Genomic DNA, 27785 nt, shown 5'->3' on the forward strand with positions numbered 1-27785 from the left:
TGGAGACAAAACCACTTTGAGACCTTTCTCAAAATGACTTCATTTGCGTTCCTCTTAAGTGAACTATCCCTTAAACTCAGCTATGTAAAAATGCCCCGATACTACATTCTTGTTTGTCAGATAAGCTTCACAGTTCACGGGTAAATCTCATTGGAATGGTTTTAAACTCGTTCAAGTGCATTCTCATTTGGACTTTGCTAGATGTACGTGTTGAAACAAGCAAGGGAATGATACCTAGACACACTTCCCTTGTGCAGCCGCTACTGCCGTCTGGACACAGCCCACTCCGTTACAACTGTGAATGACTAATTAATGCCCCGCTGATAGAGGACACCTTTTTATAAGTATCTGTTACTCTCCGGCCAATAGGCTGGTGTAACGCTCGCAGAATGACCGAGCAAAGATGGTATCCATCTACATTATTAATTCATGTGGTTCGGGAGTAATGTTTAAGAAGTGTGTGTCTCTCTGACCTCTTGCAGTGTTTCGCATACCCCTGGCTTATGCTCCCAAGACCCGGCTCCGACAGTCTCAGGGGCCTTTGTTTCAAAGCCAACATGCAGAGACAAGCATTAATTTTTATGGCCTGGAAAAAGATTAGAAGGTTTTTAGTCCGTCTTCGTGACAGGACGATATGTGAAACCTGTGATTGATCGATCTGAACAATGATTTTCCTTCATAAAATCAGTCTTTAAAAAGGGGATACATGTATAACGTTTCTAATGACACATTCTCCATTAGAAGGGATGGTTGATCTAGAAAATGCTATGACCTTGAGATCAAATGATAAGCACATGCGATTTCTGCTGAGCGTGTGATATAAATGACCTTGTTTTGTTTTGATGGATGGAGAATGCGTACCTGCCCCAGTGCTTTATCAGAGCGAAGCCGTTTGTCACCAAGACAGCCGATTTAAGCTTACCTGGTGGGCTGATGAATATAACCTCTTGCTTACGGTACGGCCTCGCGTGTGTGCGCGCCAGATTAGTGTACCACAAGCAGAGTCCTTCAACTCCTGACACTCTGCTCAGAGACGGCTTTGAAGGTCTCGCAGCAATGGGAGCGACGGCATTTACCCACAAATCCTTGCCTTTTGGGACATGAGCAGTCCCCTGATGTGAAGCGTGTTGTGAACGCATGAGCTTTAATCTCCACTGACACATCGCCACTGTAGGTCACTTTCATCGCTGTTACTTTTTAGTGTGCAAACTTTCCATGGCAGCCGTAAACCTCCTGAGAATTTGCTAGGGACTGGTTGACAGTTTTTAAGCCTCACGAGGAAGCTAGAAACTTGCCAGGCTTAACAATATCATGACAAAAATCTGTCAAATTTATAAATCTTAATTTGGAAAAGTAACAAGCGATTCTTTAATTAGAGGCACTTTTGACTGCTTTTTGAAAAATAAACCTTCAAACCTTTACAGTAGTCACATCATAAGGATCTTATCATGGCCAGGATTTAAATTCGGGCAAATATCCCTTTTCATTATTAATACCCTTAAAATAATGGAAGGTAATATGAGTCACAATAGCATATCTAAGTTTGTGATGTTTGATATTGAAGCAATTTCCCATTAAAGTCCTAGAGGACAGAAATGGTCCTATGTCTCAAGACCAGCCAAGGCAATAGAGATCAGTCAAAGTTTATATTTATTTTATGTCTTTAAAGCCACCTAACAGAAAAATGTATAGCCAGCATCAAAAACAGTAGGTTATTTTCTATGTTGTATTTTTTATATATGTACAGCTGTTACAATGATTCTATTATAAATGTGCTTTTAAAATAAAGCAAAACTAATTAAACATTACATGCATGGGTTTAGGTGCACAAAATTACAAAATTTTCCCATCATTCCTAATGTACAAAACGTTAATGCCTTAGTAGAGGCAGAGAGCTTTGTTTTTTTTATTTAATCATATTAATGGTTTAGTTGAGATTTACAATAAATATTTTAAGTTACAATTTTTAGCTACAATGGAAATACTTTTGTAAAAAATCACATTATTTGTTTAAAGTGTTAAAAATGTTATTGCACTTTTGTTCATATAGCATTACTTTTAAAATAAAAGTGCACAATACACTACTTTTGAATTCATTATTGAATTTTATGCTAAACAATGAATAATCATGCAATTCATTTTATTTTAAAATTAAATTAAATGTTAATCATTGCCCAAATGTGACACAACCCATAAAATAATATTCAACCATTAGAAAATATGTTTGCCTCAAATAAGTATAGTTTTGTTTCAAGTTTTATTTGGAAACAAATAAATAAATATTACAAGCTTTAGGCCTAAAATTTGACAACGGTGGTTATGTGGTTTTCTCACATTTTATTAAGTTGCTGTATAAGCTGAATTTATTTTTATTTTATTTCCGTTTAAGTTTAGTTTTATTTATGTTCAGTTAATAATTTTAGTGACTCAATTTAAACTTAATAAACTAATTTGAATCAGTTTAAGTTTCAAATAATATTTAGGCCAATATTTTATTTATACAAATGAAAATCGTTGTCATCGTTTACTCAAGGGAGTTATTCCAAATTTGTATAAACTTCTTTGATCTGATGAACACATAGAAAGATATTTGGAAGAATTATATTGTGGAAGGCCACAATTGACTACCAAGGAAGGAATAATTGCTTTATAAATGTTTTTGGGTCTGTTGAATAATGTAGCAAAGCAAACAGTTTTGGGGAACTTTTGACTACATTATCAGTTTGCCTACTGTAAAAAAAATCTTTATTATTTACTTATTTTATGTGTACATCCTTTAAAGTAAAACATTTTAAAATGTACACAAAAATCGTAATAGTTGTTTTTCACATTAGTCAATGGTGGCAGAGAACTATTTGGTTTCATGCATTCTTCCAAATATCTTTTTCTGTGTTTATCAGAACAAAGAAATGTATACAGATTTGGAACAACTCGAGGGTGAATGAAGACAATTTTAATTTTTGGTGTCAACAGTTTTTAGCCAACTATAATAACGTTGGTTTGTATATAAATTTAGACCAGTGGATAAAATGTATTGCAAATTTACTTCATGGCGTATAATGAGCAATATAATCCATTCAGGCAGTAAACAAATGCGAATAATCTCATATGTTTCAGGAAGTGATTCCGTATTAAAAACCAAGTATGAATCATCAGGGAATTATTAAAAACCACACACTCATATACGCACACACACTTTGCATTATATCCTGAATCTCTGTGGTTTTTTTCATGCTTTATGCTTGACTTACTGTAGTAAGGTTTGTCGTGATTCAGTGAGCTCTGCTTACATCAGCCTGAGGAGATATACAGCAATGAAAAAAAGGTTATTCACCCATCACATCCCATCCACATAACAGTTACACCAAAACTTTAGCGAAGCAGCTGAATCTGTATGTTTTTATGCCAGCATCTCATACTAAGCACTTCTATCAAAGCAACGCATTTTAAAAATGTGAAAGAAAGTGACATACAGCCTGCAGGCTTGAACATCTTTAGAGGTGCCACGTCTGTTGATGTGTCCTATCGTTTGATGTGCGGGACAACAAACTGATGAGTGTACATAGTTTTTATTTTAAAATCTGCTGACAATGAAGAGATTATGCTCACCACCACGGAGTGGGTGACACCTTTGTTTACATCAGGCTTGTGGTCAATGTGATAGCTGTAGTACTATAATTACTGGGTTTCCTTATCTGTGCTTGGGTTATTGCCCTGTGTAAACACATCCTGATAGCAGGCGTTATGCATGAGCACAGGTGCTCTGTGTCTTACGGGTCCCCGCTGATGTTCCCGTGTGATTTCCCCGTCCTCCGAGCAGCCGGGAAGAGAGCACCTTGAGTTAATGAGAAATAAAAGCCTCTGTTAATGCTTATCGGAGCACGCAGAAGACTCGTCCAACCATAAACAGTCCCCTCAGGATACACCGTCCATCCACCACCCCTTTTGTCTGGGCCATGGGTGAAAACAAAACACATTTCAGTTTGTGTGTGTGTAACTGTTAAAGGAAAAGGTGTGTTTAGTTGCATTGGTCGCCAAATAAAGGAGATTGTATATTACAACTTTCAATTGTAATTGTAAAGCCAAAAATTAATAAATTAATTATTTAAAAAACGAGTATTTTCTTATTTCTCGTTTTGAGTCTGTACTGTTTCTACCTGCAGATTTTCCATATGGCAAGATTCCAACAACAAATACACATTATTCAATATTCATATTTTTTTCTTCAAAGCTTAGATGTTATCACATCAGTTTACTTCAGCTTTACACACATAAATAATCTAGCAGTCTGGTTTTGATTGTGCAAATTCAATGCATGAGTGGTTTCGTGATAATGTGCTGGTTTGGTTTGGTGCACTTATCTCTCAATTAAGACACTCTGTGGTGGGTGTTGGAAATTTTGCGGAAATGTGCGGTGAGATTTAATGTGAGGGTGTATTGGTGAGATGGAACTGCAGTCAGAGTTGAGTGGAGAATGAGCTAGGCTCGTCCATACAGAGAGCGGTGTTACTAAGCCAGCAGACAAAAAGCCAGTCGCATGCTACCAATACACAGTTTAAAGTGACAAGCGCAACTAATGGAACTAATGCATCTTGCAAACAATGTGTATGTAAATCTAAACTACACAGAACTAGTGCATATTACAAAAATAGGTGAATCTGACAAAACATTTAAGCCTAGACAAAAGAAAAAAAATTATATTTTACATAAAGAAATAAAATAGTTGTTTAGGGCAAATTCGTTTTTTTTACACTGCAATATAATTTTGGCATAAAATCATTTCTCCTGAGCATTTTTCATATACTGCAATGAGCTTGCTTACTTTTTTTAATTTCCATTAATGATTAATTATATTTTATATTCCAATTGTAATGTATTTTGTTATATAACTGTATCTATATAAACTGAATTAATTATATATCACAAGAATTAATTATATATCACAAAAAGGTACATAATAGATTAAATTATTACGTATATAGTAATATCAAACCATAAAAGCATATTTATATAATATACAAGTAAACTATATTATAATAAATATATAATGTTAAATATTAAAATCAAACAATGTAATATAATATCTTGTGTAAATGAGTAAAAAACTAGTACAGGGAACACTACCAGTATATAAAAATGTACAATAAAAAATAATACAATTGCTTCTGTGTGTTACAGGTACAAAATCTGCTTAATTTCTATGTCACTAAGCAAAACAACCTCAATGGCCATTCTTCGTTTACTAAACATTCTAATAATTCAAATATGTTTTCATTTGATTTTGTGGTGAAACAGAGACTCGATCATAAAAAGGGTGCCTTGAGTTAATACTCATTAATGGCTGGAAACCACGATGACCACTAGTGTGACTGTGAGTGATTTCAGACAATATTCAGCCAACTAAGAGAACAAGTGGGAATTCCCATGTAAACTAAACAGCATCTCTGTCTCTCTTTCTCTCTGTCTAAAGACCTATTCCAGTATGAGTGACAGACATGTTGCCAACTGTGATACTCCAGACGGACAGCCTGAAGAATAACGTAATGGACCCGTCCGAGCTGCCCGTTTGGAACACGATAGCTCATATCTATTGCGCACCTCAAACCGTCTTACCGTAGGTTGACAAGCACAATTACGCCACTTTGTCAGGAACCCACTGAATAAAATAAACATGTGCATCACTTGATAACAGCTATCATTTAAGGCTTGAGCCCTTTTGATCCATGCATTATTGACGAGTGTGACACTCGTTTTGCCCAAATCGAAGTCTGTCTAAAAAATGGAAAGCAGAGAATTTTAAAGAATGGTCGACGTGGCCATTTTGTGTGGCTGAAGGGCGGAGGATGGGTTGCTGTAATGAAATCCCACAAAATTGAATTATCTCCAAGCTTAAAAGCAACATACTCCATTTGAGTTAAAAGAATGACTGAATGCAGAGTGCTGTCGTTTGAACTGCAGTAACCTCCGATGGAACAGAAGCATGTGACCACCGCGCCTGTCGAAACCCACCCCCTGCGGGAGTCGTCAGCTTGAGCTTTGTCACCAAATAATTTTACTCCACCTGCCCTGCTGTTTATAGAGCGTACCTGTCTGCATTTGTCTGCCAGAATGCGGCTGTAAAGTTATTTCACCGTGCCTTAGCAGAAATCTGTATTTGCCCGGGAACATCAACTCACAGTTGAAATTGCTCTCCAAAAATAGCGTACAGGGGGCAGTTTTTGGAGAGAAACCAAATATTGCAATGGGGTGGAAAAAAGCTGCAAACAGCATTCTCCCACACGCAGATAGCAGGAGGATGCGGTAACATTAGAGCCTGCAGACAGGTGACATTCACAATACTGATTGAATTGCAGGGGCCACAGTGTGACCAGATACATCAAATCGAAAAACAGGGTCTCGGGACATTTGTTGTATTTACAAAGCCCATTTAACATTTGCTTGAACATTCGCTGAAGTGATTGATTTTAGTTGCCTATATGTGCAAAGGAATAACTGCTCACCTCAATAGTCATTTTTATGTACTCTTGCTTGTAATATACCCGTATTTCACACAGATCACTTTTTATTCTTCATTAATATATATAAAATGATTTTAAATTTAACACAAACTATTTTGGTTTTGATTTCAATAATATTCAATAGATATTAAAGTCCTGAGTGTAATTGTTAAGGGTGCTAGAAAAACACTAATGGATTATTACTGGTTAGCAAGCAGTGAGCATGCATTGGTTAACTGTAAACAGGGTTAAGATATATATGGGTATGGATTAGAAAGCTGTTTTCATGGATAAAAGGAGTGGTCAGCAAAACGGATGCTAAGCATTTGATATTGTTGGCGACTCTCTGGTAGTGAGCCATGTTTTTCCCTCTAATAAATTTAATGTGAAATCACCAGTTAAATAAACTGTTACAGATTGAAATCAGAGGCTAATGATGTGTTTGTGATGAGGTTTCCATCAGTTAAACAATCTTTGTCACCAGGTCAGAAGAAGATGTTTTACCAGTGCTTTATTGGAGTGCTCGTAAAACCAAGAACTGGATTATTTTTCCTGTCTGCTGCCTTTTACTTCATACCCGAAAGATAAGCTGTGCATGTAGTGCCATCATCAGCAATGGACATCATTTTCCTGCAACCCCAGATGGAACAGTCACCTGCTATTGGCTCAGATAAGTGTAAACCCAATACCAAGCGTCCAAGTTCTCACCAGCTATGCAACTGCCATTAAGATGAACAGGAAATCTAACGGACACCTCTCTCCGTATATTATTCACCCCCATATAGCATTGTTTGGAATGTTTACCATTGCAAAATACAAACCCTGTAAAAACGTAGTAAACATTATTCAGTTTCTATTGCACATTATGCAGTATACACTAGGCTACAATCTATTCCTAACATGACTAATGGGTCCCTAGGGTTTACCGCATTTGGTTCGACTTCCGACACCATTGATTTGTCACATTTGACAACCTTTAGCATTCACATATACTAATATTTAGAATATTATTTTTAAAAATGTTAAAATGGATTAGATTTCGGTTGTAAACTGAAATTAATTTAATTTAGCTTTCATTTATTTAAAGTGGCATTTCAATATTTTAAAGGTTTGTCTGAGCAGCATCTGATTCGTTTTTTAGAACCGTATATTTTTTTAGCTTGCAGTATGTGGGTTTGTAAATCTGCACAGATTCCAGCTTCATTCCTTTAAGAATGTTCACTGTGCAACATTCTCTATCTCTCTCAAGCTCTCATCCGCGCACACACGGAGACTGAGGGAAGTCATAGGAAGTGGGCGAGGTTTGCACACCTCTGGGATGGTACTGGATCACATTTGTAGTGTAGGCGTCTTGAAGGGAGATACAGAATAACCAGGCGTCAAAAATGCATCCCAACAGAACATGGACCGGCTTTCCTCGATGGCTGAAACTGATTCACGAAGCGAAGTGACTCCGAACTGCCAAGAGAATCTGACTGCATTGCGTTCACGTCCGGTTTAACCATTTAAACTTAGTCCGTACGACAGATTATTCTTCCGTTGTTTATAAAATGGAAAGCAACAGAACGGGACTGCGCGTCTGCTTTTTAGTGCACACTTTAAAGAGGTTTCATCTGACCGTGGTGTTTTTATGTTTGTGCGTTATATCAGCCCATTCTTATGAATGTCCGGTTGGTTGTGTGTGTGAAGACCGTTCTGTTATCTGCGAGGGCTTTGGAGAAATCAAACTGCCGTTCGAGGTGTCCAGTAGGACGCAAACCGTAACCTTACAAGGATACACTCTCGCAAACTTAACCGAGAGAGCTTTTTCACCAAACGGGACACATATGGAGCTCCGCGCGCTCTCGTTGCGGCGCAACAACATACAGGTTATCGAAAGTTGCACTTTCTGTGGACTCCACGGACTCCGGACCCTAGACCTGAGCGACAATTATTTAACAATCGTGTCTCCCGAGGCTTTTCTCGGCTTGGGAGATCTGCGTAATCTTTTCTTTAACAATACGCTAATGGCTTCGGGCGCCGCGCAGTTACCGAGCGCGCTTTCCGCGCACAGTTTGCGCAAACTTCATAGACTGGAACTGGCGGGGAACGGTTTGAAAACAATGCCTCTTCATGGATTTGGCAACCTCGATTTAACTACATTAGTACTGACGAATAATTCTCTCGAGACTCTGGATAAAACCAATATATCAAACTTTGAAGCGTTCAAGAAAATACGCGTTTTCTTATCGATGAATCCTTTCAGGTGCGAGTGTGAACACAAAGAGTTTTATAGATGGCTAAAGAACAGCTCGCAGTGTGCGGACGCGAGCGGCGTGTTCTGCGCGTACCCCGATGAAAAGAACGGGTCTCTGGTGGAGAAGATGGTTTGCAAGAGCAGCGACCTGGACGCCGTTTCCTACGTGTTTCTCGGCATTGTGTTGGCCCTCATCGGAGTGGTGTTCCTCATGGTGTTGTACTTGAACAGACGAGGCATCAAGAGGTGGCTCAATAACATCAGAGAGGCGTGCCGGGATCAGATGGAGGTGTATCATTACAGATATGAACAGGACTCCGATCCAAGGCTAGCAAACGTTGCCGTTTAAGCGGAACTTGGTGGCTTGATCACATCCTTGAACTATTGGAGAGTTGGACCTCATTACCTGGCAGTTTTAGCCAACGCTGGCTCTTTTTTATTAAATTGCAGAATTAATAGTAAATATGAGTGTAAAAATATAATATACAATGCATAAGTAACTGTCCCTAATAATAGGAACAAAAATGGTTCTTATATGGCATCGGTGTAAATAATTATTTAAGAGCCTTTATTTTTAAGAGTGTAATACTCAAAAGTGGGCATTAATGTGTTCATTTAAATACAAAGGTTGATGTTCAGCTCAAGATGTAGATGTAGAAGTGAATACAGGGTGGGAGGATATGCATGTATATGACAACAATTTTTCTTTACGTGCATTAAAACTTGTATGCAGTGCCAAGTCCATCTTGATCTGGAATAAGAAACAGTGTGATTCTGCAATGAGAGTCCATTTTTGGCAATGTTTGATTCTAGGCCTTCATGACCTTGTTTATTTCTATAGAGATTTGAAAATGTACAAATCCTGAACTACATAAACTCTTTGCATATTTACACCTATAATGATGCTGTCCATTATATTGTAATGTAATTATATCATAGAGCAGTGGCACAGCAATGAAGGAATGCCTTGCATCCTCAATAAAGATGAAGATATCATAAATATGTTTTTTTCTTGATTTAGTCTCTCTGCTTATTTCAGTTTTTAAACTCAAATTTACGCTGCTGTCATCTTTGACCAAAGGCAATACAACAAGACTGAGATGAATTCTTCCTGAAGTGAGATTATTCTCTGCATAATGTGAGTACACATGTACATGCAATTTGATGGCATTGAAACACGCGTTTTCTTAAAGTGAGTGGAATAAGCTTCCATTAAACACAATCCTTTATGTGAGCAATCTCGATCCTTCCCTTTAAATAACCCAGTATCTCTCCACAATACTGATGATAGTTGGAGACAATTTGCTTCTAATAAAAGAACAGATGCATGACTGAAGACAAATCTGTGACATAATTATAGCAGAGCTGGGATTAATCTCATCAGGACCGTGACTATAACAGGGCGAGCTAATGTCCTATAAATCTCGGGTTTCACTCCTGAGCATGCTACATTTGCCAATGTTTAATTACTTGGTTCCCTGCGATTGGGTGTTTGATTTTGAAGACAAGGTCGATCGTGCACTAGGACAACCCCTGACACAATGCCTGTGGGGTTTGCGCAGAAAATGAGCCAGTGTAGCGTGTTGAACAAAACTATACTACAAAGCAATTAAAGTATAGCCTGGATTGTAACTGAAAGGACAACTGTTATTGACACCAGGCCCAGCGAACGCCAGGTCCTGGAATGAACACCGCCTCCACAGAAGAATATCAACGACTACTTCTCTAGCCCCGACCCCTGGTTCGCGAATGACAGTACTGAAGTAACACAAGTTGCGCGGAACCAGATAGAGCTAGCAAGCAATAAACATATTGTTTAAAAGATCGCTAAATACTGTGCAGTGCCTGGTTGTGGAAGAACCTTCCTTTGGATTCCAACATTAGGAATGCGTGGGTAAAGTTTAAATTTAAAGACGTTCCAGCTCTGGATTTGCGGAGAGAATAAAATTTAAAAGCAGTGCTGTGCAGTCATTACTGGATCCGACAGGAATGAATCTTATGTGAGTAAAACATATTTGTACTGTGCGTCAGTATTGCTTTGCTAGAGATCGATGTCCTGATAATGACGTAACCAAATTCACAGAAGGCTCCAACTAGGTTTACTACGCAAACTGCTATCGAATCATAGCAGTGGGCGTCTACTTCCAAGTCTTCAATGCAGCACGCCCATAAAACAGAGCGTTTGTCAAGCTGGCCTTAAGCCCGGGTAGAAAATTGCCTATTACGATTTTGATGTATTCGAATGTAAAAACCATACAAACTTCATAAGCAGACGACAACAGTATAAAATAATACAAACGACCAGTTCAGGACACCTTTAAATGACATGAAGAGGAGTCGCTAATGAAGCAAATTAAATTTTGGGGTGAACTATCCCTTTAAACCCTGGTGCAACAAAATACCTTAAAAGTTACACAATGTTTCTGATTACAGAACCATCTAACCAAAAACAAAAGCAATAACCTAATGCAAAAAAGCTTATTTGATAAAAGAGTGTTAAAAGTGTATATTCTGCCTCATACAGAGAGAAAGGGACCACTTCACCTACTTTATCTCATACATACATAAACATATTAATCACAGCAAAACCTCTCAGCATCTCGGCAGGGTTAGTCACTCTCCTCCTGTAAAGAATTAGGGCCTGTGGGCCTGTAAGCCTGGGTGAAATTTGAAATGACTTTGTTCAATTCACTGGCTTTCTAAAATTGAGGAAACGTTTAAATATTTATGCAGACCAAAGCAAAATGGAAAAATAGCGAGGGATAAAGAAGGAAACTGGTTGAAAAAGGCTATTTTTTTTTCATAATGGCCAGCCATGGTCTTTTGTGATTCTCTGGTCTTGTGCCAAGCCATTTTCTACAGTCCTGAGACAACCAGACATTACTGTTCTATATTATCTTTTATGGACATGTAACACATTAGCATAGTGTCTGCCAAGCAACATCCTTGAGCTACTTTCAATTCATAAGTTCTTACCCTCAAGATGTTCATATTCATGACAGATATTGATTTTATGAGATTTAAATCACAGAAAATATTGAAAAAAATTGACACCTTAATTTTTTAAGAACAAAGAAATTGGTCTTGTAAGTCATTTTAACTTGCTATGTAAAGTTTTGAGCAGTCGTTAGTTAGTCTAACAATACATTTTTAAAAGCATAAAAAATATTTAAAATTGCTTAAAATATTGTTGAATATGTTGAGGTAATGTACTGTATAAACTTTAAAACGTTTAAAATAGTATGCTGAAATGAATTAAAATGATAAAGAAAGTTTGATTGTACGTTATTTATTTAAGGCAGCAAAAAAAATCTAAATTGAAAATATTAAAAATAAATTTGGCAATTACACATTTTTTTGTGTTTTAAAAATAAATGAGGAACACAATAAATGTTCTTATGTGTTTCATTAGCATGATATCTGTAAACCAGGTATACATTTTGTGAGTGTGCCGAACCATTAAAGAATTTAACATGACTTGACAATAATTACACTAACAATTAAAGGACATAAATGACTTTTGCAACAGTTATTATATAAGATGCTCCGACAGATATTTACAACCTAAGGGGTGTTGTCATTCTGGTGTCTGTCTTTCTGTGTGTTTTTAGCTAAATCCAGGTGGTGCATTAGGCTGAATTCACAATGTTTGTACATGATGAATTGAATGCAACATTCCAATTATTATTTACATGTCATGTGATACATCACAAGTGCAGCCAATTATAACAATTATTAATCTGAAAGAGATGCAGTCCAGCTTTGTACTGTATGATGTTTCCTGTTATTTAACAAATAAATGAATACAAAATTATATGTAAATAGAGTGACCTTGACTGACCCTTATCATCAGTCTCATTTGTAAATAATGATAAAGACTATTATGAAATCACTTTGAGTTCTCACTACATGCTTTCTGATATCAACACCACCGCCACCGACGTTTACGTTCTCTGTGTTTTATCTGGACTTGCAAGACTTAAATAGGGTCCTGGCATAACATTAACATCTAACCCAATGTACTGTATAGATTGACTGAGGTCAATTTACTGATTTATGTTTAAATAAAACATATTTTGCAGAAGGCATGAAGTTTTGGTGGGTGATTGGCATACTAGAAAAATAACAGTTTGATCAGGCATTGCTAGTGTTGATCAGGTAGGCCTTTGTTCATTGTTTTTATCCGTGTATCCAAATAAGAATCATCCAATGGCTTTGTAGTGTAAACCAAATTAGCCCAAATTACGCAAACTTGCCGAGTTGAAATCATTTGCTGACCCCCTCCCAGTTAAATCCCATCTGCGCCCCTGTCATTGACAGTCAAATTAGTCATATAGTCAATGTTTAACCTCAAGCAGTTTCACAGGAAGTGATAGTGGCTCTTTTGTTATAAATTATGATCAATGGTTGTGTGTTTTTCTGTGCTGATTCCTCATTTAGCATTTTCATTTGAAACTGGGCCCACTCTGTCTGATTTATTCATTTGAGAATAACACGAAATCAAAGGAATAGCTTGATACCTTGAAATGTAATTATTGTAACATAAACAGCAAAGCTGAAAAGAAAGGGAAGGAAGATAGAAAGGACAGAAGCAAAGGTGAAAATGGGAAGGAACGACGGCAGGACGTCTCAGGGAATTATGTAAATGTAATGCCTCAATTTATCAAACTGTCTTCACACTGTGAGAGCAGTATAGGAGCAGCTCTACTATAATGTCTCTTCCGAAATCATTTGACAATCAGGTATCTTCTGAAGCATACAGAACAGTGTCATATAATTGTATATTTGCATTGAAGAAAATCAGCCGTCAGAAGCAACATGACAAATATTGTCATGAGAAAAATATACCAAACAACTCAAGCGTTACTTTTTTTATTAAAAGTTATTTATCCTCTTTTTACTTCATAAATTAATTTGATGCACTTACTGGACCCTTTGCTATACTCTGTATATCTTTCTCACTTTATATGGAGTTCAGATTAAATTATTCCACAGGGAGATTTTATTATTGTTACTGAAAATAAACACGAAAACAAAGCCCAATTACTGCAGTTACACTAGTTATTAGTAAAGAAAATCAGTCATTAGTGAAATAAAAGTACACTAATGAATGTCTTTTCTCTCAAGACAGTAGATACTGCCAGTACTTTTCTTTATAATGACACCTCTGGAGGACAAATTGGGCATATACAGTATACTGTATTGGGCATATATACTGGATATATATACTGTATTTCCCAAAAATGGTTGGCAGAGATAAAGGATTTACAGAGCTGTTAAGCTGAGGAGAACAGGAGGATACAAGACAACCCTTGTTATTCTCAAACTATCAAATTACCTTTGTATGTATGTAAATGTATTTTCACTGTTGAGTGTTTAAAAATGTTCTTACATAAGCCTACACAAGAACTTGTATATTAAAGATGTGACTTTAACTGTTTGTGGTTTCTGTACACCTGCAGGAAAAACTGCTAAGAAGCTGGACCACAAGAAGAGGAAAACAATGCAGAGCACCGAGAACAAGCTTCCTAACAATACTCGTATTCATCCTCCAGGATTTTACATCATAGGACTTAACTCTATGCCGTATAAAAACACCTTTGTCATTTTCCTTTCTGTACTTTACGTGTTTACAATTATGTGCAACGTTTTTCTCATCAGCATAATTTTCTATGAACGTCGTCTACACGTTCCCAAGTTCATTGCTGTTGGGAACCTGGCCGTGGTTGATCTTGTGCTCAGCAGTTCTCTTGTACCCAGCATGATAAAGGCGTATCTTTTTCTGGACAATTTTGTACCGTTCAAATGGTGTCTTTTGCAAATGTACACTTACTATGCATTTTTATCACTCGAATCCATGTCGCTATGTGTTTTGGCTTATGACAGGATGATCGCAATCTGTTTCCCTTTGAGACAGGAGACGTTGAACACCAACACAAAAATGGTTTATATTATAGGTGGGATTTGGTGTTTTGCCATTGGTGTTGTTATTTATGCCCCTACATCCATTACATACTTATCATTTTGCGGCTCGGTTATGGTCAACAGCTATTTTTGTGATTATGCTCCTGTTTTCAGGCTTGCATGCAGTGATATATCTCAGCAATGGATTTTTGCGACCAGTTTAACCATACTCCTTATGTTTCTACCTTTCAGTTTTATTTTCTTGACATATACGTTTATACTGATCTGTGTATTCAGAATGAAAAGCATTAAGAACAGATATAAAGCACTGGCTACATGCTCAGAGCACCTTATATTGGTGGCGCTGTTTTTTATCCCTGTTTCAGTCGTTTTTAATCTTGGTTTTTTTGGAATTGTTATAAATCCTAATGTAAGGGCGGTGGTCCTGTCCATCACTTCTTGTCTTACACCCTTTGTGAATCCCATTCTCTACTCTCTGAAAACTAAAGAGATTAGAATCAGAGCTTATATTTTGTTTATTCAGAAACTGTCTGTCCATCCACTACCAAAAATGAATATTAATGTACATTAATGTAAAATTATATGAGATTATTCTACTGTTATTTGGGGCAATATTTAATTTTGGTTGGCATACAGTACATGTAGTTTACATTGTTTAATAAAGTCTTAATCTACAATAAGGTTTTATTTTGTTAGCCTATATTATAGCTTAATAATTTGCAATAAAAGTTATTCCTTTTTGGATTTGATTGTGCAACATCTGTATTGTGCAATGCATTATTAATGTTGAGTTTAGTATAATTTCAGTCTGTTTACTCTTTTCAAACTTCATAAAAAATATGAAAAATAAGCAAATTAGAAAATAAGAAACAATTAGCAAAAAGATTTTTAAAAATCCTATCTGTTAAACAGTTGCCACAAATGTGCATACACAGTGTTTTGTGTATTTATTCCAGCGTTCATTTATACACTCTATTTAGCCTCATACAAGTTAATTTAAAATAAAACAAGTTATAAGGTGATACATACTTTTCAGTTCTTTTTATTTGAAGTCTTACTACAAAATTTAATAAAGCAAAAGATAACCTTTAACGTATTTAATGAGCAAACCAACACTTCTCTCTGGTGGACAACATTTGTAATTACATCCTCTCTCGTCGCTGACACGGACCTTTAACAATGTAACACATTTCCTGTCCGTGGTGAAAAATGCGTCCGTGTAGAAACGTTGTGAAAGCTTTGATGTAAGTCCTTGACGCTTTTCCCTTATATTTTTTATTTTATATTAATCTTTCAGACAAATGATTCCCGTTACAGTCCACAGTAAAATATAGAAATATACTGCTTTGTGTACGATCAGCGTGTTGTCTCTGCTTTTAATTTTAATACATTTGTTCATGTTTTATCTTGGGGCCACTCGCAAACGCTCACTGTTCTCCTTACTTATTGTCAGGCTTTATTTATCTTTGCTGTGAAATGGCGTCCGCTCCTTCGTCCCCGCATAACCGGAGCAGATCCAGTGATGAAGAGGACCCGGTGGATCAGATGATCGCCCAGACAGGCTGCGCAGAGCTGCATTACTCTCTGCAGGAATGTATGGCAGAGAATCAGGACTGGAGGAAATGTCAGGGACTGGTTCAGAAGTTTAAAGAATGCATGTCCACCTACCAAAACACTCGCAAAGAGCAACTGCTGAAACATAAGACCTCGACGACGCAATCTGCCTGATACACAGGCCTCAGACTGATTTCTCATTTTCTTATCAAAGCACATGCATGGTTTTGAGCAGCACGGTCTGTCGTTGCTCCCAACATTCATTGGATTAAATAATAAACCCTGAAGCGAGTTGTAAATATCATATTCGTTTTTGTTTGATCACAATACCATTGGGATTTTAAATAACGCTTGAAAGAGTGTTGAAGCTACAGTATGTAGCCTAACTTTTTCAACATAACATTATTTATTAGGCAGACACCTTTGCAAAGTGGCTTACAAAGCAGGAGCATTCAACATGTTTTTTTAAAGGTGGTTCCTTTTCAAAGTTATCGTCGAAAATTAAATTAAAACCCTGTTGGTGGAAAAATAACATCTTTATGGAAAATAAGCATTGAATTTAATGGACTCTTATGTTTTAAACAGTTCCAAAGTTGACACCACCAGCCTATGCAAACTGTACGAAATATAAAAAAGTAAATGTACACAAGAACACAAATGTAAAAACTGTTTATTATTTTTACTATTGAGTTAGTGCCCATTTTAATCCTAAAACAATTTGACAGGATTCAAGGTCTAGCACGCTTAACAACACAATTCAATTTGTAAACAGGGAACTTTTTTATTTAAGCACTAATGGGTGATCATGTTTGATCCAGTGTAACAATCCAGAGAGATTTAAATTACATTATTACACACCACACCAATAGATCTTCTGAAATTTCATCTAATATTAATAGTTCTTATCATTTTTGCAAAACAGTAGAGGTAAGTGTAACTTCTCTTATACAACTGGGTATACAGTCAGTTTGTGAATTCAACTTTACTAAATCATTAATTTACTAATTATTTAACACTGAATAATATGCTACATAATTCAAGCACGACTCATAATCTCACATTTGAAACATTAATAAATCATATTAATATCACTGGAATTTCAAAGTACATAATTATTTTCTAGATGGATATATTATTCCTCTTTTTAAAAGCTTTTTTAAAGACACCGTAAACTCTTCTGTCATGAATGTGTAGATTATAGGATTAAGCATGGGAGGAAGGGCAGAGGTCAACGACAGATTAATGATCCTGCTGTTTGTGTCAACAATCTCCCGTAAAGCATATGTTAAACAAATCGGCAAATAAAATATAGCCACTAATATTAAATGTGCACTACATGTCTTTGTGGCTTTTTGGCGGTCCTGTGGAGCTGTGATTTTGTATAAAGTCACTGCTATGCATGAATATGAGAAGACAATAAAACATACCGGGAACCAAAGAACCATTACAGGGCTAACAAAACTCATCACATAACTCGGAAAGTTATTGCTACAAGCAGATCGAAATATAGGCCCATGATCACAGTAGAAACTGTTTATTATGACAATGTGTCTGCAGAAAGAGAGTCTGCTTATGAAAATGATAGCAATGATATCCATCACAAGCGCGAGTTTCCATGAAGCAGCGATTATAGCAAACATTGATCTATGAGTCACAATCATATGGTACCTCAGTGGTAAACATATGGCCACTAATCTGTCATAAGATAAAATAGTGAGAGTTAATGACTGTACAGTTAGAAACAACAAAACAGAGAACATGCTGCACAAGCACAATCCGTACGGCATCAACTGATTCCCAAACAAAAAGGAGTCCAGCAGTTGAGGGATTACAGCTGTACTTTCACAAATGTCAGTAAGTGATAAATTAAATACAGCAATATATTTTGGAGTGTGAAGATTTCGGTCCGTAATGATAACATACATGAGGCACGAGTTTCCAAGCAATGAAATGACATACACAAAAAACAGGAACACATAATAATATTTCATGTGAGGTATACCAGAAAAACCACTGATGTAGAAGTAGTTTGGGATGGATATATTTTGGTTTTCACTGACCCCTGAAATTATGGTCAGTTCACTTGCTGATCCTGTACTCATTCTGCCTGGACAGAAAATAGCATGTCATTCAGACTAGAAATTACACTTTTCTTAAGCACAGGAGACAAGTCCATATGAAACAAAAATATCTGCAAATATGCATGGTAAAATAATGCAATCTATTAAACAAAACATGGCCATGTATTGAAATTTTTGTGCTTCTATTTTTTATGTATGAAAAGCTGCAATTCCTTATCAATTATTCAATATCGAAAAATTCCCTGTTTTTCAGGAAAGGCCTATTTATAATATTAAATAAATGTAATATTGTGTTATTAAAGTTGCACTTTTTATTGGTTAGATATCTGCAAAACCTATCTTTTTCATAAAAAAGATTCTTATGAAAGTAATTTCCAGTATTATTGATTCACGGTATACTCACAAAGAGCTTGAAGGAGAGCGCAATTGGCCTCTGGGAAGAAGTGAGCCTCAGAGCTGAGAAATGACTATTTATTACCATCCAGTCTGCTTGCTATGACTGTGTCATGCCTCTAGATACATTAAGTCAATCAAAGCAAAGAACATGGCCATTATAGTCACAAAGGGTTCAGTGAGATATCAGAATACGTTTAACATGGCATCTTGCTTTTAGTGTAACACAATAACTGGAAAATGTTTCCATGTATGGTGTTTGTCCTCATTCATCCACATAAATTTGCTGAGTAAAGAGAGCCAGAATTAAAAGTTTGGTCTGATGCCCACACAATGGCACAATTTAGTTTGTTGAGACTCATCGGCCAACACTTCTGTCCTTTTTAGTTACAAGCTGTGGTGATCAAACCCTCAAACATTTTGCCCAAATTTCTCTGCATTATTAGATGACGCTATACAGTGTAGTAAAGGTTTTGATTTCAGCAACTAAATATTTGTTATGCAACTAAATATTATTAATGTGAAAGCTTAAAGCACAGTAAATATGTTAATATGAGAAAGGCCTTAAAAACTTGCTGCTTGTATTGAGATCACAGGTGACAGCAACTTAGTGACTTGCAGCCGTTTTCTTTCATTTATGTCATCATGTAAATTGACCTAATTTGCCTTTTGATTTTTCCAACAACAAAACCCTGTTAAATATATAGCAAATCACAAAGCTGAAGCTTTAACAAATTGTGTAATTGTGTTACAAACAAAATATTTTATTTGAACAGCGTAATGGTGTATTTTAACCACATATTAATTCATACATAACCTACACATCAAGTATGCCAGTCCTTTCAATCAACCTTTCCAATCTGTTAAATTCTTTCATCAGAATATTTATATGTAACAGCAGCATAACATTTTCATTATAACACTAGAAAACAAACAGAATATAAATGTCAAGATGTATGGCTCTGTACTTTCCTCACTGAAATAAACATTTATGTATTTCTCATTACATTTTTCCGTTTTACATTTCTGGTCCCCAAAGTGGCCACTTTGTTTCGTTGGTAAAGTTCTTTTATGGATTGCATGACCTCTTCTGTTTTCAAAGTGTATATTATGGGATTCAGCATGGGCGGTATCGTCTGCGTCAGGGAATTGTTAACGATCCGGGCAATTGGATCAATAGATGTTGAGATGGATTTAACATTCACACTTAAAATTGGGAGATAAAAAATGGCCACCAATGCAAGATGGGAGGTGCAGGTTTTCATGGCTTTCTTCCGGTCAGCGCCATGTGCAAGTTTAAGCAATGCTGCAGCGATGAACAAATATGAAATGATTATCAGCGCCACTGGTGCGCAAATCAAGAGGCCAAAAAAAAGATATGCCAACAAATAATTTACAGAATTATCGTTACAGGAAAGGCTAATGACAGGGCCGTGATCACAGAAATAACTATTCACAACAATAGATCTACAAAACGAGAGTCTATTGACAAATCCTACAAGCGCAGTAAATAAAATGATTGAACAAATCCAGGCTGCACATAAAATGCATGATATGGATGATTTAGTTATGATGGCATGGTACTTTAGGGGACAACAAATAGCAATCAGACGGTCGTAGGCCAATATGAGGAGTGTAAAAGACTGCAGGTTCATGAAATGAAATACAAAAAACATATTAGCCAAACAAGCTTCATATGAAATATACTGATGATCAAACAAAAACATGTCTATGAGTTTTGGAATCAGAACCGAGCTTCCACAGACATCAGTTAAAGCCAGGTTAAAGACAGCCACATGTTTGGCCGTGTGAAGTCGGCGGGCCAAGTATATGGTTGACATGATGAAAGAATTCCCCAAAACAGTCACAGCGTACACCACGCACAAGAACACATAGTAATACTTTGCATGTGGAACATTAGAAAATCCATTAATGAAGAATGCCGTAGGGCGAACAAAGGTTGAATTATCAGATGAAGCTGTCGGCGTAGTTAAGTTGTCCGATGTCCGGTTTTGTGCATCACCTGCGATAAAGAACTGGTTTTAGAAATGCAAAATGATCGCAACGATTTCATTTCCAGTATTATTTGAACATAACACGCTGTGGGTAAAACCTTATTTTTTGTTCCTTCATAAAAAAAGATGTGAAAAGGTGACAACAGAAATGTTATTGAGGCACAGTTGATTGTTGCAAATGTTTTCAAATATACTTGACCACAGGCATAAACTGCCATGAGAAAGAAAGGTGAGAGTTAGTTATTGAACTGAACAAAACCGAGAATGTTGAACACACGGGCAATTCATCTGGTTCCCAAAACTCAAAGAAATCCAGCTGCCTGAGGGATTACAGCTCACACATGTTAGAAAATGATAACGCACATTAGGTTGAAGTTTCCTAGGACAGTATCAATGCAGACAAAAGCAATACATATTAGTATTAGGTATACCAAAGAATCCAGGAGACAGGAAGGAAATGTTTCTGTTTTCAGTGACGTGTTGAATCATGGTCAAATTCCCTCATTCATCCTGTTTGGATAGAAATCAATATGTTATTCGCTGTGTTAAGAAATCACGATACTCTTAGGTAAGTCTGGAAAAATAATGACATTCTCTACAGCAAACATTACAGCACATAGTATCAAAAACATAACGTTTAGGATGATGAAAACTCTAGAAATGATTCACAGAAGTGATGACTCACAGAAAGGTGAAGGACAGCAAAATATCCTGCAGAGGTTTGCTGTGTTCGGATTCCCTGAGCCCTTATATATACTGCATGGAGAGGTGTCAATTATTTTAGTCCATTACCAGCTGACGGCCTCTTCCAATGACACGCCTCTTCAGAGCAGTCAATAGACCAATCAAAGCCCAGTATTGCCAATCCTTGTATGATCAGTGATCTTTTTCCTTTAATTTCCCAGGTGAAAACTTCCCAGGCTAAAATTCTAGAAATTTGTAGCACAGCGGATACAGCGATGAGGGAAGACTACGTATAAGGAACTTGGTTCGTTATTAGTGATAAAAGACAAAACGATCAAATGTACACTTCTATGTTAAACTGTTGTTTTAACTCCGTGTTATGGCGGTTCCTTGTCATTTCTGCAGACGAGTAATAATACTGAAGTGTGAAATATTATTTGTGAATGATTTTTTTCATATTCAGCATGTGAAGCGTAAAAACTTAAAAAAAACTAAAAAATATTTAATTGTGTTGATCACACACTGTTACTTTGGGAAATCATTGTGGTTTTCTGTGAATAAAGAGGCATCCATATCTGACAACCTTTTCGTTGGCGTCATGTACTGCGTGCCACTAGGTGTCAATATATATGCACTGTGACTCTGGATGCATACTGAAGTGGAGCTTACAAAATAGCTTGTCCCGTTCCAACAAGGCCAAAGAATCCATGTACTTCTTAAGAATGAGGTGTTTGGCTCCTCAGGCTAGAAGAGGGATCTGAACCATCACTGTAAAAGAATAGTGAAGTGTACCGGAATGCTTGCATTTCTTTATGTCTAAAAGGATGTCTTGCAGGGGTTCCCAAAAGTTTCCAGAAATCAACTTTTATTATTAGAAATAGCGTATTTTATCAATACGTTTAACAATTTTTTTTAATGTGTTTAGTTAAAAATAAAAACCATACAAGTAAAATGCCATCAGCCTTTTCGAATTTTCTTCACCTCCATGGTGACCCCTGAGGTGATTTTGTCACATTATTGACGTTAGCAACCAATGCAACAAGTCAATTTACAGCACCATGTTAAACATTCCATATGTTCACGCAGATTATTTTTCAGGGATTAAGTTTAGAATATTTGTATTTGTTCGAAATGAAACGTTAGTTAATGTCAACAACAAAGACAACGCAGGGACGCTAGCGGAGAAGCGCCACATCAGAAAAGCCATTGAACTTCATTTTGTGTGCGTATAGACCTAATAAATGCATGTGCACAGTTGCATGCAACGTTTGTATACTTTAACCACCTCCAAAGATAGTGGGGGTCTCGAGTCACTGGCACTGTTATTTTGGGGGTCGTGGGCTGAAAGTTTGGGAACCCCTGTCTTATAGCAATGTTCTGTATCTCTCTGTGTGAAGTCGGCAGGCCAAAAAAAGGATACCCATAATAAAATAATTCCCTAAAACAATCATGAAGAGAAGAACATTCAATTCAAACCTGTTTTCGAAAATGTACTACACAGCGCCGTTTCCTGAGGTTTAAAAACCACAGTATTCCGCTGCTTAGCTCTATATCCACACAAACACAAGTGAAATATTTTTCAAGCACTGTGATAATTGCATTTTTGCATACAGTGCAACATAATGTCAGCCAATTGTAATTGTACCAATAAAATATGTGTTCTCCTAATGCATCTTTTTCTATATTAACAGTCACATTATATAACATTCTCACTAACATGATATAACATTCTCACTAACATGATTTGATCCGGTCCCCACCACAAGGAATCGTAGGCAAAGGTTTATCAGTAAGCTAATGCAAAGATAATTCCCATTACAATATTTATGGAATTATCATGCCCGCTAATCTATGTACATGTGTCACGACCACATCAGGTGCCTGAGCCCCCCAAGGTTTCTAACTTTTTCTAACTAAAACAATATATATTATATTTAATGCGATACTTTATTTTATTTCAGATTTGATCTTATTTATGACACTATTTAACTTGCCAAAATTGTTATTTTTGTAGTTTCTTAAAGTACCCACTGTAAATAATTAGGGTAATAATTATTTTTATAAAATATACATCTGACTACATTGTTGTATTAGGTTAACTGCACAATATTTTTTGTTGAGAATAAAATAAAGTGTACTGTGTTTGTGGGTTAGGTGTAAAAAACATGTACATTACACTTTTTCATTAAATATTCATCTTGTGAATAAAATTTAATTGCATCCTGTAAGTAAATGTATTGCCCATACAGTTGAGTGATACTCAGCATCAGTAAACTGCATTTGTTTGACTATTCATTAAAGCAGCATATTTAAAAAATAAATTAAAAACACAGACAAATTGATTAATAACCTAAGTTACAGTAGCACAAATATTACAAAGAATTAGAGATAATGAACATTTAACAATAACATTTTGAACAAAATGTCTTCCACGTGTTTCTTACACACTGATATAAGCATAAAACTGCTATCATACATTTTTTTCTATGAATGCATTTGATCTGTTTTTTCTGTAGTAACATTCACCTTGTTGCGCTTGTACAGTTCTTTTATGGATTGCATGACCTCTTCTGTCTTTAAAGTGTATATGATGGGATTCAGCATGGGCGGTATTGTCTGCGTCAGGGAATTGTTAATGATCCGGGCGTTTGGATCCAAAGGTGTTGTAAAACCTAGAACATTAAGACTTAAGGTCGGGAGATAAAAAATGGCCACCAACATGAGATGTGAAGTTAAAGTTTTGATGGCTTTAGTCCGGTCACCACCGTGTGCAATTCTACGCAATGCCAAACAAATACAGGAATATGAAATGGCTATCAGTATCAGCGGCAGACAAATCAAGAGACCAAAGGTAATTTTCGTGATCAAAACATTTAAGGAATTATCATTACAAGCTAGTCTGTAGATGGGGCCGTGATCACAATAATAACTTTCGACCACATTCGTTCTACAGAAAGACAGTCTATTCACAAAGCTTACATATACAGAGAAATATGTCACAGAAAACATCCACATAACCGCTATGACCAGACACATGGCTGTTCTGGTTACAATAGCATGATATCTCAAAGGAAAACAAATAGCGATCAGTCTGTCATATGCCAAAGCGAGTAGTGTTAAAGACTGCATGTTCATGAAATGATATATAAAAAACATATTCGCCAAACAGGTCTCGTATAAAATGTCCTGATGATTGAACAAAAACATATCGATGAGTCTTGGAATTAATGCAGAGCTTCCGCACAGATCAGATAAAGCCAAGTGAAACACAGCGACGTATTTGGCCGTGTGAAGTCTGCGGGCCAAGTAGATGATATACATGATAAAAGAATTCCCCAAAACAGTAACAGCATACACCAAAGACAAGAACACATAGTAATACTTTCCCTGTGGGACATTAGAAAAGCCATTAATGAAAAAGGTTGCGGGACGAACAAAGGTTGAATTTACAGAGGAGTGTGACTGCATGCTCTGGCTTTCGTGTCACCTGGAATCGAGAAACACACTCAGAACTATAAAATTTCATTTCAAGTGGTGAACAAACTTATAAATATTACAACAATATACACTCAATTCCATACAAACAAATAAATGGAGTCACTGCAGTACAGTCATTAAAGGAGGAACATGCTCTACCTGCTCTGAAGCTGCCAGCATGTCATTATTCTACATCTGTCGGCCAGATTTATATTATATCACTCCAGAGCTTGACACCTTCTCCCTAAAGACATGCGATAGAAGGTGCAGAAGAAATCTATGCGCACGCATGAAATGCAAAACTGTCGCTCAAAAAGCTGTCGCTCAGTGTCCCATGTGGTCAGGAATCAAACGATTTACTTTTTTCATCACGCATAATTCCTCCTGAAGAGACACGCATGATGTGAAGCTTTATGTTACAAATAAGGCTATATTGAACTTGTAACAGGGTATATACAGGAATCATGGAGCTTAGAGCTTATTGACACCATTATAGACTCAATACATACATTTTAAGACCTCATCGCCACTTAGTTTGTGATAACTTCTTATTAATGTATGACATAACTCAGAAGGGTGGGAACGAAGCACAAGATAATTATTTGAGCGACTAGACCAAATGCAAGGTTTATTAGAAAGAGAAGCCAGCTTTATTGCTAACACTTAGCATATGGGACCGGACTGTGTTGATCCCCATCAAGGCTACGCTAATCGTCTTCCAACACACAGAGCAGGAGGAAGGTGAGTAAATGCCATCCATCCATCCATCCATTTTCTACCGCTTATCCGGGGCCGGGTCGCGGGGGCAGCAGTCTAAGCAGAGTAAATTAATTTTCATTTTTGGGGGATGTATCCCTTTAAGACTTTTTAAGGGCCATCATTTTCTCTAAATTGATTGATCAACTTTTAATACTTTTTAAAACGTTTTAACAATCTAGTCACTCAGGTTTGTGTTGGTTTGCCGATGCAAAGGGATGTTGTATACATTGCGCTGTGTACTAAATGACTATGTGCTTTGGTTAAATACAACACTAAAGTGAACTGTTTCTTATTATCTTCAAGGGTTGTGATCTGTAGGTGTAAACATCTTTCCATTACAAACTGAAATTTAATTAAATAAAAATGTCTTTGAAATGGATGACTTTAACCGAAAAAGAAAAAATGCAGCCAATAAGAGCACAGAATAAATGGGAACTATACTTCAATGTTGTTTGAAAAGCATCTCAGGGTGAAAGGCCAAGAAGCTGGTTTATAAAGTTCCAAGAAAAACGTGTGTGATAATTCTGGCCATAAGCTGACTACACTGAAGAGGTCAAATGTAATCCTTTTTAAGCTCTTTTAGTCGTAACATAAGTCTCATAGTTGCTTTTGTGGTATTCCACAGTTTTGATGAGCTTACCAGTTTGTAGTAAGTGTTCTAAAATGTTTGGGGGTTTAAGACTAATCCTAAAATAAATGTTAAACTGTAAACTGAAAACTCACAGATCAGTGAATACTGTGTTCAAACCTTTATAGTTTACATTTGTGAACCATTTTGTGTAGCGTGTCAGAGCAAACAATCGGGTTCAAGCACTTATGCTTTAGACATGTTTGTCATACAACACAAATTGGGCACTCTTTTTCAAATACAGCTTTAACATTAAGTTAATTCTTGTCATTGGATAAGTACACTTGTTAGAAGTACAAAAAAGTTAAGCCAACTATATATTTGTTAAATGCTCACAGCCATCTATAGTTAGATATATTTCAACTCTCAAGCAAAAAGCATCATTGATGCAGACAATAAAAGTGTATAGTAATATTCTGAAGAATAAATGTGCCTTTTATTTTTATCCACATAAAGAATTAAGATGTGCGAGTATAAAAAATTTAATTTCCCCCAATTTGTTTGACATTTCTTTCCATAAAGTTCACCTTGTTCCGTTTATACATGTCTTTTATGGATTGCATGACCTCGTCTGTCTTTAAAGTGTATATGATGGGATTCAGCATGGGTGGTATTATATGTGTCAGGGAATTGTTAATTATCCGGGTGTTCGGATGGAGAGATGCTGTTAAAGCGGAAATATTCACACTTAAACCTGGAAGATAAAAAATAGCCACCAACATGAGATGGGATGTACAGGTTTTCAAGGCTTTGATCCGGTCCCCACCGTGTGCTATCTTCGACAAAGCCAGAGCGATACAACAATACGAGACGATTATTAGTAAAAGTGGCAAGCAAATGAGGAGACCAAAGCAAATATTTGCCATAACACTATTTATGGAATTATCATTACAAGCTAGTCTAAAGATAGGACCATGATCACAGAAATAACTATTGACCACAGTGGATCTACAAAAAGAGAGTCTAGTAAGCAAACCTACAAGGATGGCAAAAACTGTCAAAGACAAAATCCACATAACCGCTATGATCAGAAACATGACTGATTTGGTTACAATGACATGATATTTTAGAGGAAAACAAATAGCGATCAGTCTGTCAAAAGCCAAAGCGAGTAGTGTTAAAGACTGCATGTTCATGAAATGAAACACAAAAAACATATTCGTCAAACAGGCCTCGTACGAAATGTCCTGGTGATCGAACAAAAACATGTCAATGAGTTTGGGAATCAAAGCCGAGTTTCCACACAGATCAGAAAGGGCCAAATTGAAAACAGCAATGTATTTGGCCGTGTGAAGCCTGCGAGCCAAATAGATGGTAGACATGATGAAAGAATTCCCCAAAACCGTCACAATATACGCCACAGACAAAAACACATAGTAGTACTTTGCATGTGGGAAATTAGAAAAGCCATTGATGAAGAAAGTCGCTGGACGAACAAATGATGAATTTACGGAGGTGTTTAACAGCGTAGAAGACATGATACCTGCTGTGCAACTCTTGTGTCACCTGTGAAAAAAATCTGATTTAAGATCATTA

General features: G+C 36.5%; 6 protein-coding genes across 6 annotated transcripts; 3 read left to right on the top strand and 3 right to left on the bottom strand.

The window, feature by feature from the left end:
- Nucleotides 1–7934: 7934 nt before the first annotated feature.
- tpbgl (trophoblast glycoprotein like) lies at nucleotides 7935–9215 on the top strand. The gene has a single exon (XM_079449257.1). The coding sequence runs from the start codon at nucleotides 8048–8050 to the stop codon at nucleotides 9080–9082; it is 1035 nt and encodes a 344-aa protein (XP_079305383.1). The 5' UTR covers nucleotides 7935–8047; the 3' UTR covers nucleotides 9083–9215.
- Nucleotides 9216–14371: 5156 nt separating this feature from the next.
- On the top strand, nucleotides 14372–15229 carry LOC306889201 (olfactory receptor 2A12-like; the record flags this gene model as incomplete). The annotated part of the gene is made up of 1 exon (XM_079447937.1): nucleotides 14372–15229. The coding sequence occupies one exon, from the start codon at nucleotides 14372–14374 to the stop codon at nucleotides 15227–15229; it is 858 nt and encodes a 285-aa protein (XP_079304063.1).
- A 635-nt stretch (nucleotides 15230–15864) lies between these two features.
- Nucleotides 15865–16487, top strand: coa4 (cytochrome c oxidase assembly factor 4 homolog). Its single transcript, XM_079449130.1, has 2 exons — nucleotides 15865–15902; nucleotides 16112–16487. Exon 2 carries the CDS (start codon nucleotides 16135–16137, stop codon nucleotides 16384–16386), a length of 252 nt encoding a protein of 83 aa, XP_079305256.1. The 5' UTR covers nucleotides 15865–15902; nucleotides 16112–16134; the 3' UTR covers nucleotides 16387–16487.
- Nucleotides 16488–17324: 837 nt separating this feature from the next.
- or42b1 (odorant receptor, family 42, subfamily B, member 1) lies at nucleotides 17325–21190 on the bottom strand (the record flags this gene model as incomplete). Its single annotated transcript, XM_079447938.1, has 3 exons — nucleotides 17325–17939; nucleotides 20330–20709; nucleotides 21133–21190. 3 exons carry the CDS (start codon nucleotides 21188–21190, stop codon nucleotides 17325–17327), a joined length of 1053 nt encoding a protein of 350 aa, XP_079304064.1.
- Nucleotides 21191–23869: 2679 nt separating this feature from the next.
- LOC306889203 (olfactory receptor 51E2-like) lies at nucleotides 23870–24853 on the bottom strand (the record flags this gene model as incomplete). Its single annotated transcript, XM_079447939.1, has 1 exon — nucleotides 23870–24853. One exon carries the CDS (start codon nucleotides 24851–24853, stop codon nucleotides 23870–23872), a length of 984 nt encoding a protein of 327 aa, XP_079304065.1.
- A 1878-nt stretch (nucleotides 24854–26731) lies between these two features.
- Nucleotides 26732–27727, bottom strand: LOC306889205 (olfactory receptor-like protein DTMT; the record flags this gene model as incomplete). Its single annotated transcript, XM_079447941.1, has 1 exon — nucleotides 26732–27727. One exon carries the CDS (start codon nucleotides 27725–27727, stop codon nucleotides 26732–26734), a length of 996 nt encoding a protein of 331 aa, XP_079304067.1.
- Nucleotides 27728–27785: the final 58 nt, after the last annotated feature.

This window comes from Barbatula barbatula, assembly GCF_947034865.1.
Source record: "Barbatula barbatula genome assembly, chromosome: 24".
Taxonomy (NCBI): domain Eukaryota; kingdom Metazoa; phylum Chordata; class Actinopteri; order Cypriniformes; family Nemacheilidae; genus Barbatula; species Barbatula barbatula.

Excerpts from the sequence above, each read along its gene's own strand:
- tpbgl (XM_079449257.1), top strand. The coding sequence starts at position 8,048 with ATGGAAAGCAACAGAACGGGACTGCGCGTCTGCTTTTTAGTGCACACT.
- coa4 (XM_079449130.1), top strand. The coding sequence starts at position 16,135 with ATGGCGTCCGCTCCTTCGTCCCCGCATAACCGGAGCAGATCCAGTGAT.